Source organism: Filicampus tigris, chromosome 9 (assembly GCF_054856515.1).
Source record: "Filicampus tigris isolate MCC_2025a chromosome 9, RoL_Ftig_1.0, whole genome shotgun sequence".
Lineage (NCBI taxonomy): Eukaryota > Metazoa > Chordata > Actinopteri > Syngnathiformes > Syngnathidae > Filicampus > Filicampus tigris.
Window position 1 is genome coordinate 21,547,888 of NC_141225.1, and position 18,453 is coordinate 21,566,340.

The 18,453-nt window shown below is 42.0% G+C and overlaps 1 protein-coding gene across 12 annotated transcripts in view; it reads left to right on the forward strand.

The window, feature by feature from the left end:
• LOC147142528 (forkhead box protein P1-B-like) overlaps positions 1 to 18,453 on the forward strand; it is a 121,586-nt gene that overhangs the window by 86,681 nt on the left and 16,452 nt on the right. For 9 of the 12 annotated variants that reach the window (XR_015088167.1, XM_086041107.1, XM_086041099.1 and 6 more), the window contains 5 exons: positions 825 to 962; positions 1,492 to 1,581; positions 4,324 to 4,474; positions 10,401 to 10,587; positions 14,865 to 14,972. Coding sequence is in view for 11 of the 12 variants with exons in the window: in XM_086041107.1 (XP_085897233.1) it covers positions 825 to 962; positions 1,492 to 1,581; positions 4,324 to 4,474; positions 10,401 to 10,587; positions 14,865 to 14,972 (674 nt within the window). In the remaining variant the exon portion in view is untranslated. The remainder of the gene's footprint in view (positions 1 to 824; positions 963 to 1,491; positions 1,582 to 4,323; positions 4,475 to 10,400; positions 10,588 to 14,864; positions 14,973 to 18,453) is intronic. The other 3 variants (XM_086041102.1, XM_086041103.1, XM_086041101.1) reach the window with 3 other exon arrangements.

Genomic DNA, 18,453 nt, shown 5'->3' on the forward strand with positions numbered 1-18,453 from the left:
AATAGCAAAAAAGGTGAATCATTTCTAGAGAGTCAACACTATCATGTACGTTAAATAAAAAGAAAAAAATAATCTCTCATTCAGATGTCAAGGAAAGGCGTTTTTAATGGTACGCTTGCATCGCGGCGTGCAGTCAGATGCCGAGGTTCCCGCGACACAGGAGCAATTAAAGCACCCTGACAACTGTGGGGCCTTTTTAGTGTCACAACAAATCAGTGGCTTTGAGGAGCCACGCTCTCGCACCTTTCAAGAGTTTGTTCCAGGCCCGCATATTCGTCAGCCTGGCTCCTCCTCCGGGCACTCCATATTGTCACAATGATAGATCAAGGTTGACAGCAACTCTAATGAAATGTTCTCACATGGAATGTCCTGCGTGTGCAACGGGTTTGCCGTCCTCAGGTATGGCTCAGGTATTTGCCATATTTCATAAACGGCAAACACGGGGAAGCATCACGGGGGGATGCAGATCATTCTCAATGGCGTCAGGGGTGTGTGAGTGTGCGTGATAAAGGGATGTTGCTGAAAGCAGGAGGATGGATTTTCGGGGGCGATGGTTAGCCATAAACTCTGCTGGCATGAGCCATCCCTGGCTGTCATTTTCCTTAGTTTTCTCTTTAGTTGAAGGGGTGGAGTGGGAAAATATTGTTGCAGGGGAGTGTGACATTGACACCCACTCAGAAGCAAAGGGCTGTGCTAAAAAGTGTTTTTTTTTTTTGTTGGTTTTATCGGCTGTGTCTCACCATTTTACCTTTTTGATTGGTGGACAATTCAACATCATGTGGATAACCCAGTGTTCATTTTTTGTTTTGTTTTTTCCTGTATAGGTTTCGGTGCCAGTGGCTATGATGACACCTCAAGTGATAACTCCTCAGCAGATGCAGCAGATTCTTCAGCAGCAAGTCCTGAGCCCTCAGCAGCTCCAGGTTCTTCTCCAGCAGCAGCAGGCCCTCATGTTACAGCAGGTAAAAATAGTTGCGGCCTCCATTGGTCAGGAAAATTAATGTCACACAGGTGTTCTGCTACGTTGCCTTGCAACTACCATTAAGAAAATGGTAGTTTTTAAAAAAAAAAATGTTCTATGGATGTCTACTAGTTGAAATTCTGATTCTGATTAATATTGCGTTTGTGGAATATGAGTTAAGATGGACAATCTAGCCATTTTAGGGGGCGGCCATTTTGTCACTTCTGTTGACTGAAAATGACATCACAGTTGCTCAGGGCTCAGATAACAACCAATCATGGCTCAGCTTCGGAAAACAGGTGAGCTGTGATGTCATTTTCATTGACAGAAGTGACAAAATGGCCGTCCCCTGAAATGGCTAAAAACGGGTGGATTTTGCTCATGCTCCACAAACTCAATAATAATCAGAATTGCCATGTTTCAACTAGTGGGCCTGCATACAACATATTCTTAAAAACATATGTTTGGGTTGATTTCCCCTTTAAAGAATCTCACCATATATCATAAAATCTCTCTTGTCTTTTCTGTAGCAGCAACTCCAAGATTTCTACAAGAAGCAGCAGGAACAGCTCCACCTCCAGCTCCTTCAACAGCATGGAAGCAGCAAGCAGCATAAAGAGGTAGGCTGACATCACTCCCAACGGCCTGCCAGTGTGAAAAGCATTGACCGGACAGAGAGCACGGAACACATGCATGCTCCCTCCCTCAAACCCATCTGCATTCGAACTGTGGTTAAAGCACAGAAAAAAAAAGGGGGGGGGGGGTGAAGTCAAGTGCACCCATGCTTCTGATTAGTATGTCAGACTTTCTGGTTGAATGGCAATGACTAAGTAAGGATGTACAATACTTTTAAAAGTTTGTATTTCCCCGACTGTCCCCGTATGATATTTTCCTTGCTTTCTTTAATAAACAAGTGTACTACATAACAAAGACATGAACACTCCTGAGAGTCGTGTGCAGGACATAATGAAAGGCAAAGTGGGGAAAGGCAAGAACACGGCGCATATAAATCGGAGAGGCTTTTCTTGGTAATTAACATGGAAATGGCAAGCGGATGAGAAGGCATGTAATTGTGAGATATCAGTGCAGCGAGCGCTCCCAGCTTTGTTGTCTGTGTTGAGGTTTTTATTTCTTCCCCCATCTTTCTCGTTTGCACTTTTCTGCTGCCCCCCCCCCCCCCCCCAAGTACGGCGGGGCATGCTCGTAGGCAGCGGCTTAATGCGTGCTAATGATTGGCGGATACGGGCATCACTATGGACAAAGCAAATTATTGTGCGGTCAGAAGAAGTTCAAAGACAATCAGGGAATTTTCGCTCGTCCCCATCGAGTTGAGTGTTGGAAAAGGGAGCCGGCGTTAAAAGCAGGCACATCCACGCGTGCTCGCGCTGGCGTGCCCGCGTGCTGTCAAAGCTCCCAGCTTCAAAGTCGAAGCTCCCTAATTAATGAACTGTGGGCTTCAGTTTGGACAAGTTGTGGCGTGATGCTCCCATAAATCAACATGACAGCACAGCTCCTCGGCCTCAGATAGGGCCTGTCACTAAGTCGCATCTGATGTAAACACAAGAGGAGCAAGTGAGACAAAAAGAAAGGGGCGGAGGAGGCAAGGAGGGGCAATTGATCAGTTGAATGGAGCACGAGAATAGAAGGGGGGAAAAAAATGAACTTTTGAAGCATATTATGTATGATCACAGGAAATAGATGCAACCCCGTGAGGCTTTCCCTCTCTGCTGTCTCTTTCTCTCTCCGCTCTTTTTTTTTTTTTTTTTTTTTCTGTGGCATTTCTAGAAGCCATCAAAAGACAGAATAAGAATTATGCTGTGACTCCCTAGTGGCTGCCAGACAATAACCCCCTGTTGTTGCTTTGTGCCCCTTTTTTTTTATTTTAAAGACATCAAAATTTCGTTTTTCAAAGATCTTTAACTTTATATTTGAAGCTCCACAATAAAGGCCTGCCAGTGCCACTCTTTATCATTTGTCAGGGACTATATTTTTCTCTCCCTTGTGCCACTTCTTGTTAACCTCTTATTTGGTCTGTTGCTTCGGGTGGTTTTTATGTGTCTGCATGCTGGGAGTGCGCAGGAGCCCCCCGCCCCAGCCCAGAAGATAAAACATGCAACGAGGGGAGAGAGTTAAATTAATTTGCTATACTCAGTGTTTCATTCCCTTTCTCTTTTTTATTTTTTCCTTAAGAAAAGCCAACTTCTATTTATTAAGAGTTTTGATGAAAGGCGTCGTTCCCTGTGAACTACCACCCCCGTAGCACCATTCTTTGTATCAGACTGTCAGTGAGGAAGTAGCAGAGGGCAAACCACTAAAGAAACAAGAAACTTCTCTCAACGCTCTTGAGAATGAGATGCCAACCACCTTTCAATTAATCACGCAGATCATAGAAAATCACAGTCCATCCGTATCCCAGAACTCTCTCTGGGACCCTTGTCATGTCTTTCTCGTCTCATCTTTTGGAATCAGATCACACATTTCATCTGGAGCTACTCGTCTTCACCTATGAGCTCAGCCTTGCTTCGCTAAAGCGCCTTTTCCAATGGTTGACCCAATGACATGCTACTTCTATGTCATTTTATCCAAACTGGTGCAAAAGTCCAAAAGGTCGCGGTTCAGGAGGGGCTCTACACCCTTTCCACATTTGTCTTATCTGGCTTGTATTTCCGATCTGCTAACAAGCAACCTGGCAGCTGCTTACCGCCGAGCCTTTTTTTTTTTTTTTTATGCACTCAGTTGTGAGAAGTAAACAAAGTGTGATGTATCCTGTGTTAGCTAACTGGGTGCGGTGCATAGCTTGGCACAGCTTTTAGTGCCCCCTTCTCTCCTCCCCTTTGCTCTAGGGTTGGGCGATTATGGAAAAAAAATAATAATTACAATTGCTTTCATTATTGAAATCCCGATTATTAACTACAGTTATTCATTGATTTCAAAATGTATTCCATACATTCCTGCACATTGAACACTTTATTCTTGAACACTATTTATTTATTTTTTATATCACCTGTTTTGTGGAGCTGAGACGTAATTGGTCATTACCTCAGCCCTGAGCAATTGTGATGTCATTTTAAGTGGACAGCACTTGGAAAAATATCCGCCCCCTGAGATGGATAAAAAGGGGTGGTTTTGCTGCTTGACTCATAATCCACAAGCGCAATATTAATCAGAAGGCCACGTTTGGTGGGTGAGGGCGCATCCAACATATTGTAATGAAAAAAATCTGGGATTGTCTTCCATTTTAAGATTATTTTTGTGTTGTTCCTTTTCGGCAGTTTCATACATTAAAAACGTCTCTGAATATTAACACGAGCTCTTGGGCTTCAATGTGTGTGTTTTCTAAAAGTACGCATGTGTGTCTTCAGCAGCAGGTGTCGGCACAGCAGTTGGCCTTCCAGCAGCAGCTTCTTCAGGTCCAGCAGGTCCAGCAGCAGCATCTGCTCAATCTCCAGAGGCAAGGGCTGCTCACTATTCAGCCTGGACAAACGGGCCTGCCACTGCAGTCACTCACGCACGGTCAGTACAGTATATCACGACAACCTATTGAATTAGCATCCTATGCGGCTATGCCACCACACGTTCATCAAAATGATAATAACATTTTTAAACAATTTTTTATAACGAATTACTCACAACATTTTTCATAATTGATCACGATTAATCGCATTTTTCAACTACATTTTTTTTTACGAAGCTTTGAACAGATATTTACTTGAGTAAAGTGAATGTGTAAGATAAAATTAAATTATATTCCAATTCAAAGATTGTTCTAATAGGTTTCTTTGATCCTTGAACACGATTCTTTTCCTGTAAAATACAATTGTTGAACAAAACACCAAAGACGCACAACTAACATGGTATTTGAATTTGGCTTTGCAAAGTGCGCAAATTATTTTGGGATTTCTCCATTGAGTCGTCGAGCCACTTTTTAAAGTAAAATTACATAAAAGTCCGTCTTTGTCTTTGCGACCAAAATTTAAATTGAGCCCATATTCAAACGTGACTGTAAGCAGCTGCGATGCAAAGAACTTTTGGCAAGGTTGGAGTTCTCATTCATAAAGTGTCAGTATGTTTGCTTGTCCGGGAGCCAGTACGTCTGTTTATCCAACAAGTTTGTATCTTCATTTATTCTTGTATTATTTTTTAAGGAGTGGTCGCCTTGTGACAAAAGACACTGTCGTAAGGGTTTCAGAACTTGACATTCAGTATTCATTCCCAGCTAAGACAAACAGTTTTGAAATAACAAGATAAGGGTGATTAAAAACAGGAGGGTTCAGAGGTGCTTAGGTAATAGGCACACACAAACACGTTTGTACAGTGGTGTTATTGTTTGGACTGGGTATGGAATCACTCATCCGCTTGCAGGCAATTGCCGTGGGCACAGGCGTGGAGCGCTGCTGTGTTGAGTGTGCTTTGCAGAATTGCTTTGTGTCAGATGTCTGGCAAACAAACACACACCCTTTGAGTAAAGCATTATACGGGTGATATGGCCCGACACTGTACGTTTAGAAGCTTTTGCAACAGTCCCATCCTGTTTAGACTGTGTCATCATCACATAAACGAATGGCATTCAGCCTGTGTGTGTGTGTGTGTGTGTTGGTGTATGTGTGTATTTGTATTTAAAATTCCTTCAAAGTTAGGACCTGATTAAAATATGTCCTTTCATTTCGCATTTAGTGTTACCGTACAGTACTTGCAATGTGTGTAATGATGCCATTCAATTTTCGTTAACGACAGAAGTTACAATTTTTGCCTATTTCAGATCAAAATTCCAATGCCGCTATTCTTCATGTTAATGATTTTAAGTTGGTCCGCCGTCCAAGGTAAAGTCTTCAATCGTTTTTCTTTGGGCTCGACCAGCCAAGCCGTGCTTAGTTCGTCCTCACAATCCATTGATGTTCTACTCGGTGACTCTGACAGCTGTTACATGACTTAAGCTAGTGTTTCAGCTCCCCGTTTGTCTTCCTATTCAACACATTTTCTGCTTGACTGTTTGAAGTTATTGATGACCTTTCTGTTTTCCACATCACTTAACTCTTTCATGCATCAGTGGGCTTGGCCTATGGTGCTGTGATCTAATCTGCAATATTCGCCTTGCGTTTAGCGCTGCGTCGTCGCAAGTGATGACTTGATCCGCTCGATCTGGGCTCCAGTGATCATGGATTCAAACTCAGGCGTAATAAATTGGCATGGCTGTCTTACTCTTCTTTTGCTCATTATAACATGTTGCTATTAATACAATGATTACGAAAAGCTATTGCTTGCACCCTACTATATTCTTTCTTCATAAGTCAAGATAAGTACTGTTCGTTGGCCCAAATTATTCATACCCTGTCCAAATTCTGAGGTAATTGCCTCGGAGCGGTTGTTTCTGAAGGTTGAATGGGTGTTGATTTTTTTTTTTTTTTTTTTTTTTTTTAACGGATCGAGTTGGTGCAGCAAAGTGGAAAAAAGAGTGTACTAGTGTAAAATGTTTTTGATAGAGATACCACTAACAAATAATTTGCTATTCTCATTCTCGTTGCTGGCATATCCGGTGCTATAAATGTATGCATTAGTTAATTAGAATGCTTTAGATTGTAAGTCACCAGGGTCCTTTCGTATGTTGCAAAAGATTGCACCGTCCAAATTGTCCAATCAGGAGCATGTACTGTATAGTTCTCAAAATGTATGAAAAAATAAATACAAAATGATTATGATAAATATATGTAAATGTGCACATATTTAGAATAACACAACGTCATTCTCCTCTCAGCTGCGTCGTATAATTCACTAAGTAATAATTCGCTTTAACTGACAGTTTGGCCAGTCTATAAATAATTTGCAATTAAACCACAAAAAAAGAAAAAGAAAAAACTGTGCTCAAGCTTTTGTTTTGCTTAATGTGTTTTATATTGTTTTGTTTTTTTTTGCAACATCTGTTTCCTAAAAAAAAAGACAAAAATATTCTATGATATAATTAATGCTTTCCAATTGTAGAAATTTAGTGTAAGCCTGGAGATAACAAATTTGAGTCAAACACAATTTGGGATTATATCCTCCGTATTATCCGCTTTCTGTAGCCGTAAATTCTTTTGACATTAATGTTCAAAGTCCTGGAAGCAGTTAGACAGTATCTGTTATAAATTATAACAATTTGCTCGGGAGGATAAAAGCCACCCCCCACATCTCGCCGCCACTGCATGCGCACACGTTTTCACACACGCGTCCTCTTGACCCGATAAGAGAGTTGCCAGTTGTTTTGTGCTCACATTGCTGAAGGCTTGAATATGTGTTTCCATTTAAATGCAAAACACACACACACACACACACACACACATCTGCACACTGTGGCTAAAACGGCCTCGCGCCCCTCTGAGGTTGTGCTGCACGAGGGCTCGTTGCCGCGCCGCATCATTTAAGTTGTCTCCGAGAGGCCAGTGGGACGGTGACAAGACAAATTTGCCGGTAATATGAAAGCAAAGAATGTGGCCAGCCATGAAGTGCCCACAGAACAGCAGCACATCGGGGACAGCAGTGGGGAATGCGGCCCGACCTGTCAGTGATTGATACGTCCAGCCGTAGGTTACTGGTAATAGTTCCTGCAGCAAGAAACAGGACATATTTCAGACCTAGGGGTGCATATCAGCAGGCCAATGATTACTGCAACATAAACAGGGGTGCAGTAAGGTCCCAGCCTGACGGAACAATAAACTAATAGCAATGTCACTGTCCCCCCCCCCCCCCCATGACACTGGCACCGTGTGCGAGGAGTAACAGCCCGGTTTAAAGAGTCTGGAGCACTAGGGGCCATTTTTTATTTCTAGGATGATGGCCTGCAACTGATGTCATTATGAACCTTAAATCAACTTTCTGCTTGCTTGAACATGGTCACCTGGGTACAGGGGGACAAGGACAGGAAGAGGTTGAAGTGCCCGGCCCGTCTCCGTGCCAGAGCTACCTGCCGGGGTAAAATTGAGTTGGGAGGCCGGTGATCTATCAAGTGTCCCCACAACATACATTTTTTACGCGCTTGTCTGTATCCCCCACCATTGTAATGAGTGGGATAGTTGTGTTGAAAAATGGAAAGAGGAAAGATAAACCAATCCGGCATTTATAAAGGCGAGCAAACCGCCGGACCAAGAAAGAGGATTTTAGGGATCAATGTCATTATGTCGCACTGTAATCACATGGCGACATCTGCAAAAGCAACTCCATTGTTCAAACGTAAAAGGTAACGCGCCCAGAGAAATTTAGGTAATAAGATTTTATTGTCATTTATGGGAAACGATGAGCCATGGCTGTCGCCGAGGTTTTCGAGTTCAGGGTGCGCTCAAAGTGGTGAGAGGTTAGAGTGAGGAATGAAAGAGACTCCATCCAGAAAGAGACACCTTTTGTCCCACTCTGTTACCTCTCTCATCAGCCTCCTCCATCCATTGCGCTTTCATCTGAGTAAACAGTCGTGTCGGGGTCACCAGGACTGCTTGGTAATTGAGCCAGTGTGGGCCGCCCTGTCAAGCACATCGGCTAAAAATACATCGCCCACTGTCACCGGGCACCAAGTGGGGGGAAAATGATTGTTCCTGCTGTCTAAGTGCAGGACACAAGCATCAACAGTGACCTTCTCCAAAAGAATATCAAAAAAAAAAGAACTTTTGCCGCAAAGTCTCTTTTATAACGTGGAAAGCTCAATGGAACATTTAGTGGTGTAATTGTAAATCAGCAAGCAGGGGATTTGCATGCTAAAACACAGGCGGCATTATTAAACATGTTTTGCCTGTCATGGGCGTGCACTTCGATTAGAACTCAGCAAGGCGTTGAAGGCAATAAGGGAAAACACATGCAAGCAGAAGAAGAGCGAGCCAGCGCGGTGAAATGTTTGAATGAGGAAAGACACTCCTTGGAACGTGGAAAGGTTATTGATATGTCCTGCAATAATTTCCTGCTCTTTGATATGCAAACGATCTGGTGTGAATTTAGAGCAATCCTATCAGACTCATTTCACACTTCTTAGCCCTTGCGTCTCTCTGGAGTCCTCCGCCTCATTAGGCCAATGTTCTCCATTACCAGCATAATTAAAATCTTTAGTAGCTTATCAAATTAAAAATATTTTTGCTGATCGTACTGAGATCTTCACCTCACATTTATTTTCCACAACAGGAATAAATTAAGACTAAGCATTTTGCATACAATGTCTTACAATTTGGTGCTTGAAAGGAGCACTTGTGATATCTATAGAGCCCGGTGATGAGAAACGGGCAAGGGGGATTTGGAGACTATAAACTCAAGCAGATAAGCATGTGCAAATCATCTTTCATTTAGCACTGCTCATTTTGAGAATGGCTTTAATTAATTGTAATGTTAAGTGAGTGGCGTTTTTTTTTTTTTTCTGCACACCACATATGCAAGGACTTTTTGCACCATGCTTTTAACATGTGGATTACTTCAGGGAACTGGATTTGAATATCCATACATTACTTCAACTGTACTGTTTTTCAGATTTTTGTTATTTTAAAAATGGGCGTCACAAACGGTGAGAGTTCACACACACAGGAAGCTTGACCTCAATTTTGTCAACTGAAATCCACCTTCCTAAAAGTGTTTTTTTTTTTCACCCTTTTTTTAGTAAAAATATCGCAAATACTGATTATATTATATTTATTAATAATTTCATTTCATGGTTTGAATTGAATGAACTCTTCAACTAAGGATGAAGTCGATTTTAACAAAGGTGGCCAGCATCATGATGAGATGTTTAAGGCAAAAAAAAAAAAAAAAATGGGTCAGAAGGTGACAAAATGATATAGATGGCCACAAACTATTTGGCGTGCTGACAAAAAAAAAAAGGCAAAAACGGGATTATGCCTTCATATCCAAACTCCTGACCACCAGGGTTGCAGGTTTGCAGAAACACACACATACACACATCCCACACTGCAGATGTGTTGTCAACACACCAACAATGTCATCTGTCTGCAAGGGATTTATTTTTTCAAAGAGCTGTGCTAGCTGCAGTGTGCTTGACTTGTTAAATGAGGTTTAAGTCTTCTGTGTCAATTGGAGGCGGTGCAGAGCTTTAAGTATTTTGCACATTAATGCGCTTTTGAGAATATTACCCCAGGGTCCTGTTTCTCAAAGAGGCAGGGGGGGGGATGTTTTCGAGTGTTGCTGTTGTAAACTTATTGTTGTGTGCGCGCGACACAAAAATGACAGCCACTATTCAGATTTCATGCCTTGTCTGAATGCTAATTATTTTTCTCTGGGCATGAAATACATGAGTACAAGGGATTTGTGTACACAAACATTATCCAGATGACAGGAGAATTGGGGAGGGGCGGGGGTACTTGCTTGGGATTCTAATTAATACGCGGTTTTGTTTACAGACAAATGATTTAATTAAATGGCGAAGGAGAGAGTTGGATTAGCTGCTAATTGATTTTATGATCCAATTTGTTTGTTCCAGGCATGATTCCTGCAGAGCTGCAACAGCTATGGAAGGAGGTGACCAACGCTCATGTGAAAGAGGAGCACAACGGCAGCAACAATGGCCACCGGGGCCTTGATCTGTCCTCCCCGGCACCGCCAAAGAACCCTCTCCACAACCAGCATACCCCCTCCAATGGGCAGTACATCAGTCATAAGAGAGAAGTGTAAGCCCCACCTTTTTGTCTGCCTCTACAGAAATCATTTGCACACACAAAATAAATCTGCCCTTGCAAAGCTGTTTCATTTTGACTGACACAACCAGAAAGATATTACCGTATTTTCCGGAATATAAACCGCTACTTTTTTCCTAGGTTTTGAGCCATGCGGCTTATAGACCGATGCGACTATTCTGTGGATTTTTCTTCCGTGGCTAGCGGCGCTCTAACCGGAATTACAATACAATACAATACAATTGCCAATAACAGGATGTGACCGCAGGTGGAGGAGTTCAACAGGCGAGGGCGCTTTGCACCGGGTTATGAATTAGGTGGTATGTGGAAGTAGAGTGGACGTTAACTTACAAATTGGACTGACAGCGGACAGTGAAATGAAGATAAGTACTTGATTTTCTCTTGGTTCTGTTTCGTTTGAATCAGCAAAATTGCTGCGGTGTTAAAAGGCACTGTTAGGAAAGAATCTGTTCAGGTACGTACATTTACAGTTCAGAATCGTTATGCAGTAAATATCTATTTTTTCAACATAGATAGGTGCGACTTATATAAAGGTGCTCCGTATATATGTGTTTTTCATTATTTTATTTTTTTTTAATTGGGTGTATGCGGCTTATGTAAAGGTGCGCCTTATAGTACGGAAAATCATTTAGTAATTGACTTTGCTTGCACTAGTGTACAACTGCAAATTATTGTCAGTGTAAAGGCATAAATGTTTGATATTTTCTGCACCTACTTTAAGTGTCCATTCAACGTACATTATCCAGCCATCCATCTCTCCATTTTCATCTTTGCAAATGCACCATGTTTGATATAACCTTTATATAATTGTGTGGCCGCCTAGCCGGTGAGTGTATATCATATAATGTACTTTCTTACATTTTTCTCATTAGTCGCATAATCTTCCAGGGTCTCCACAAATTTCAATGTCCCCACAGGCATTTCAGTGTTTATAATTAATTTATATTTCATTTAATTTTTCACTAGTGTTAATGAGCGGGTCAAGTCTGCCTTCCTGTCATTCAGATTGCCTTTACTTGAGAACATTACAACACATTAGCAGCGTTTCTAAAGGTGAAACACATGCCCAAGTTCTTTCTTGTTGGTATCATCAACCTGATTCAACTAATTGTTCAGGCACAAAAACAAGTTGCTATGAATGGGGAAAAAAAGTGGCAGTGTTGTCACGTTTTCAAATCATCTGTGTGTGTGTCTCTGTGGCAAGGAAGGAAGGAATTTGGCATCTTACACGTGTGCTTGTTTTCTTGCACCTGATCTTTGAAATGCTAGCGAGGAGCCTCCAGGCACAATGAGCTCACTGCATAGCATCTGACTGACTAATTAAAACTAACGTGTCATTAAGAAAGTCATGTAGAAAAAAATAACATATTTGACGCTTTGGTGAAAAGCGGCGTATATGTGTATATGTGAGAGCGGGGGGCTTGTGACACAGAGCGTGATTCATCAGTGGTGAGACTGATTGCTTTTTTTTTTTTTTTTTTCTTCTTAAAGTAGCTCTGTCTTTTTAAGTTTGGCTTTTCCATCGAGATAGTTGCACTTTAAAGACGTAACATTTTTACCATGTTCCAAATATCACCCAGAAGCGTCAGGTTTACAGTAGAGTGTGCGCGCGCGTGCGCGTGCGCGTTTGTTGTTCAAGCAATGTGTAGGCGATGATATTGACTCACTCACTCCATCACACATGGTCACATGTGAGCAAACAAGGTGAGCGTCAGTGGCAGAAAAACATGGGCCCCACGGAGCACCGAAGAAGACGCGGCGCTCGAGCTGGCAAGCGCTGACTGTCAGAGATTAAAGAAGATGTCAGCAGCAGTTTAGCACGAGAGCTTAGGTGAAGACAGCATTCTCAGATGGAATATTCTCCTACTTGTAATGTTGTCATACTATCTTAGATCTGTCAGAAAAGCAAGCAGGTGACTCTCATCGACCGAAATGTCTCATAGATAGCAGATACGGCACAGAATAAAGCCAATCATTGCTGAATTAACAGCAAATTCATATAATTATAAATTAATATGACATCTAACAGCCTAATCTTAGAATATTTGAAATAGGTAGCAATTGTTTATACTGTAGATAGCATCTGAATTTGTTGAATTTAAACCACCAAGATCGTTCTACATTTTTTTTTTTTTTTTTTTTTTTAGCTGGTGCAGTTCAAGTTTAGATTTAAACGCAACACCATTATTGAGCATCTTGGAGAAAACGACAGCCCAATGACTTACGAATTTGAACTATCAGTCTGAAGAAAATGGCCCGGGCGTAAACAGAGAGCATCCACTCATCTTGCCAATGCTGAACTTAACGAAGTTTTAATTGATGTGGTTTCGCAAGTCCTTTTGTCAGGCAACAGAAACACGCCTCTCCTCTGATGGACCTGTTTTCCCGACCGACTTCAGATTGGTTTACAGCGGGCCCTAAGTACCATGTAGTTAGTTTCATGTGTCATATAAAATCTGGCCAGGCACGACGACGCCTGCAACTAAAACCTTAAGTGCATCCACAGGAATCACTCATCGGCTTTGCACTTCCGTCGTAGGGAAGGAGGAGAAATTCAATCACTGCCGTCTTGACACACCGAAGCCGAGGCACGTGCTACTGCCGAGTTGTCTTGAAGAACACTTGGCAAATAGGCTCTGATCAGCGCTCTGTCTCAGAACAGCATCCGCCATAAAATGGCTGGCTCTCAACTTATTCAACCTGTGTGTCAGATTGAAATACCCTTGTGAGTCTGATCGTTTTTACTTTGAGGTCCGCGCTCAATATACTCAACAATTTAGGATCTGAATCTAAACAAAGATTGTAATCGGAATGCATGACTGAAAACTGAACAAAAAAGTAACGTGACTTGGACAGGGGAATACCCTTCTTACCACAGCGATGAATGTTTTGACCTGAAATGTAGTCGCCACCAGTAAAAACTGTACGCATATTAGTAATAAACAGAATGCATACAAACAAGCTCCGGCTATGTTAAACACAAGATTAAATGGTGGAAAAGTGGAAAAATAAGGCAGTCATTTCAAGTTTACTCACCAAAGATACATACTTTTTACAGCAATTGTAAGACACTATAAAGAGTAAATTGTGTCGGTTGTGACAGCACGATATTAGTGTACGGCCTGATGTCTTCGAATGCGTCAGCAGCAGCGCTGTGCACCATCGGGAAACAAGAAGCACAGGTGGCAGCGATATAGGCCAGTCCCCCAGGCCGTTGGAGCTGCGAGTTGTGCGTCTCGTACTGTGCTTGTTTCCATATGGCTGACTGTCTTGTTCTCATGGTAGCCTCCCCACTAGACCACTTTCTCAAGTGCCGATTGGGGTAACATTCCTTCCACACCGCTTGCCATATGCAAGATGTTGTAAAGTGACTTTTTTTTTTATTTTTTTTTTTTTTTTTATAGATGTCCCTGTTAAGGCGTTGCCGCGTGGTTGCTCGTCAGCCTCTGGTGACATGAATTGTCCAGTAGGTTCAGTAAATTGATACCAGGTGGGAATGTTTAGAGTTTGTGCTCGATCCAAGCCAAGAAAGACCTTAATCGCTCTGTGTGTGGACTTACACAATATTTTATTTTTTATTTTATTTTTTTTCAGTTTTGTCAAGGGGTTGATGATATAGAAATGTACACAGTATCTGCACACAGCTACCGTACTCTTTGTTTTATTGTGTTGTGGAATGCATTGAAAAAAAAAAATAGTGAAATTCCTTTAGAACCATGCGCATCTATTTTGTATTATTAGTTGAACCACATTGCAGTGTTCCAGGTCACAAATGGCAGTCGTGAAGAGGAGTCTCCGTCGCAACTATAAATAGTGTCATTTGTCCATGAAATTATTCCAAGTACACCTCTGCATGGCATTGTATCCTTATTAACATTAAAAAAAAAGAAAAAAGAATTAGAGGTCAACTTACAAAAGGGAGTCACTTTATTACCGTTGCTTTTTTTTTTTAGTCTGTAACAAAAAAGATTTGAAGTGCATCAATTTGCCTAGAATCATATAAATTAATCAATTCATTAGGGCGCCACCTACTGTAGTGGATGTGCAATCACACTTCATTGTAGTACCGCCCCAAATAAAGCATGGTCCGAGGGGCCACATGCGCCATATCCAGGGGGCCCGTCCCACTATTTGAGAAGGACTGATTGGCTGTGGCCATGTGCTGACAACAATGACAGTCTTTCACCGTACGTGTGTGAGCAACAAAAAAAAAGTTAAATTGCATATTTTCCTTTGCATTTCTCCTTCAGATCCACAGTAGAAGACTGCCACCCCCACAGCCATCCTCTCTATGGTCACGGTGTTTGCAAGTGGCCTGGATGTGAAGCAGTGTTTGATGATTTCCATTCATTCTTGAAGTAAGTCAAAGGCATCCTCAATCAATCAGCTCTCGCCGCCATTCCTAAGTGTGTGTCCCCGCTTTGGCTCGATTGCACGTTTGGTGACACACAAATGCACTGTAACAAAAGCTAGTTGTTATTCCTGAGTGGGTGGCTGGGTCGGTCCTCTCTTGACAAGGGTACGGAGACCGAGTCTCCCTTGGAGGACGCCATGGGCCTCTAATTCCTGTGATAAGTGCGGTTCCCATGGTGATGGGGACCATTTTTCCCAAACAAACAACCGTAGGATGTTTATCCGTAGCAGGCCACACTTTGGGCGCGCTGCGTGTTTGCCCTTGTCATTGGACCGTGGGGGTTTGTTGTTTGTCTTTGACCGCCTTCCTTGCCTTGTGCTCCACTTCTGTCTTTCTTTTACCCTTTGTACGTCTTCGATTTCTACATCCGTGGTTCCACAGTTTTTCGGCATTTAATTGTTGACCACCCCATCGCTGTTTGTCGGTGGTTAGCCGATGTTTAACCATGCATGCGTGTAGCGCTTTATCTTAGACAGAAACACCTGCTTTGAAATTACAACTCAGGAACAGATTAGAGCTTGTTCAGCCAGGCGCGGACCGTTGTTGTTATACATCACGATTCCCTTGCCTGAGACCCCAGGTTTGCTTATCAACCCGGTGTGCGGTGCGCTCTTGTTAATCCAGCTCATAACAGCGCCATGGTTACGGAGAGGATGAAAACATCTGCCTTATGGCAGCAGATCAATGGCTCACTGTCACCCCGGATTAGTCTCACTTTAAACCAGATATGACACAATTCCATTATCCAAAAACAAGCACTCACACAGTTTCCCAGCAGACGCAGGGCGAAAGGTGTCATGCAGGGCAGCCTGAGAGACGACTGAAAGTGTGATGCTTTGTCAATATTTTCAATCCTCTTTTGATCGTTTGCATAAGTCCACTGGTATTGCAGCTTGTCTTTGAAGTGCTTATGGCACAAGATTGTTTGCGAATAAATATGCGCAGTACAGTTTGCAAAAACAAAAAGGTAGCTCGGGCTGAACGATTATGGCAAATAATCGAATCGCCATTCTTTTCCTAAAAATTGCAAATTGCCATATGAGTTGACGTTGCACCCTTGCGTTTTTTATTTGCCGTGGCGCAAGGAGCCGCTCATCGTCGTCTCCGTGTGTGTGCTCAAACTTTGGAGACACAAAAAATCTAAGTCAACTCTCATATCGCTTTCACAAATCCCGATTATATTGCAAATGCAATTTATCGTTCAGCCTTAAAGGTAGTTTTGTATTTTCATGTAATTGCGGCAAGCACATTGTAATACAGTATGCGTTCTGCCCAAACACGCTCACACAAAGGCATATATTTTGGCTTTAGGGAGGTGCCTTTAAATCGTTCACTCTTTATTGTATTCTGACATTGCCTCGCCCTTTGTTTATAGAAGCGAAGGGAATAAAATTCTGGGCACACAGTAGAACTCTCCCTAACAATGTCTGCAAGTGCACTCTGCTTTGTTTTTACAAGTGTTTTTATCACGGCAACATCTTGTTTACTTTAGTTGACTTGCTCAAACTGCTTGGAACATGTTAAGAAAACATTTGGGGAGAGTCTCCACAAAGCCGCCTTTGTCTAGCAGCAGGCCAGTGTGCGAGCAGCTCACCAAGGTGTTAACTCTCAAAGCCTTAAGCGCTTCCACATGAAGCCAAGCAACTGATACCGCAGGCCTCTGAAAGCAGTGAAAATAATAATAACAAAAAAAAAAAAAAATGTATTTAGTGCACTAAAGTGCTTTTGCCAGAGTCTCCTAAGGATGGAATTGTTGAAACTTTACGTGAAGATGTATCAGTCTGGGATTGTTGAGTCAGCAGAACACACACTGCGTACCAGACAGACGGAAAGGTGAGGAGGACTCTAACGTCAACCAGATTTCAGCTCCACATGCCAACACTAACAGCTAACGTGGGTCTGAAATGTTGTTTTAAACTGTGTGTGTATTTATTCTCTTTGAAAGAAAACATGACATACCTACGGGCACTATCTTGATCAACATAAAGCACCAAATCCTGTTTTTGTGCTCAACACACAGAGGTGTGTAGTAAGAGCTAGGAGGAGGGGGTTTTTTGGGTGTGTTTTTTTTTTTTTTTTTTTTTTTTTGCGGTCAAGAACGTAGTGATAGTATCCTGCCAGGGGTCAGAGCCAGTGAAACACTGCAGTGCCCTCTAGTGCTGCACCGTCTGTGATCCGAAACCACATGATCTCAATTCAGAGATTATCAAGAGCAGCACATTCAATAATACTCATTGGATTTCAATGAAATTACAATGTTGACGTAGAATTTATTATACTGGTAGTTGTGATGCATTTAGTCCACATGACAGAAGTGTTCCGTTTTGTAATTCTAATTCAACGATCAGAGCATTGAATCGACTTGGGAAAAGGAAATTGTGGCTTTAAGCTCACACAGTAATTGCAAGGGACCAAAAATGATCCGCAAACTAACTGTCATACGGAAATGATTGCATTACAGGCATGTCTTGAGTGACTTGTTTTATTGTTTCATTTACATTCAACATTGTCAGCCTGATGCAGAGCTTTTAAAAGTGGCTCCATTTGAAGTCCAAGAAGTGACACATGCCAACATCCATAGTCTCTCTCGTTGTCAATTCGCCGTCTCCGCTGCTCTCGTGTCCAGACAGTTCTCTCAAGGCCGCATTAGGGCCATTTGAATATTTCATTTCCTATTAATTATGCACTGTGACTCTCCATGTCATTAGAAGAAATAAAGTGGAATGTAACAAAGGATGAAAAGAAGCGGGGCATATGTCGCCGATGAACAGGGAAATTTCAAAGCTGCTCACGTAGGCTGCCCTTCATTGAAAATTCAGTCTATGCCAGTTAAATTGAAGTTGAAGCGTCTTTACCTATTATTTTCTTCTTTGAACATTTGAATATACAGAAATGTTTACCAGCTTCATTTGCAGATGTGCTTAAATTGAATTGACATATGTTTGATGCAAACTAACAGAAAGCCCATAGGAATTGGAATCAAGTATGAAGCCAGAATTATAGCAGAATTATAATATTTGATCCTAATTCTTTACATCAACACAATAATTCATTGTAAGTGCTGGGTATATGTCAGTCATTTCAAAGAGGGTTTAAAAACACAAACAGTCTCCTAATTTCCTTCCACGTGTCAGTGTGTTAAGTGGTATTAAAACCTAAAAATGCAATGCAATAAATACAAGCTGCGATAGCAAGCGTAGCCCCACTATGCCGTCACTGACTATTTTTGATTTGTTGTGAGCAAAAAGTGCATTTGTAAAGCCAGGCGCTTTCCACACCTCTGCCGGCGCCAACGTGTGCGCTCCGAGACGAGCTTGGTGACAGTGACCTACATGGTCAGTGAAGATGTGATATAATTTATGATATATATAATATATTGGATCCATTAGTGAGCATAATGAAGTAGTGAAATGAAAGGGTATTTG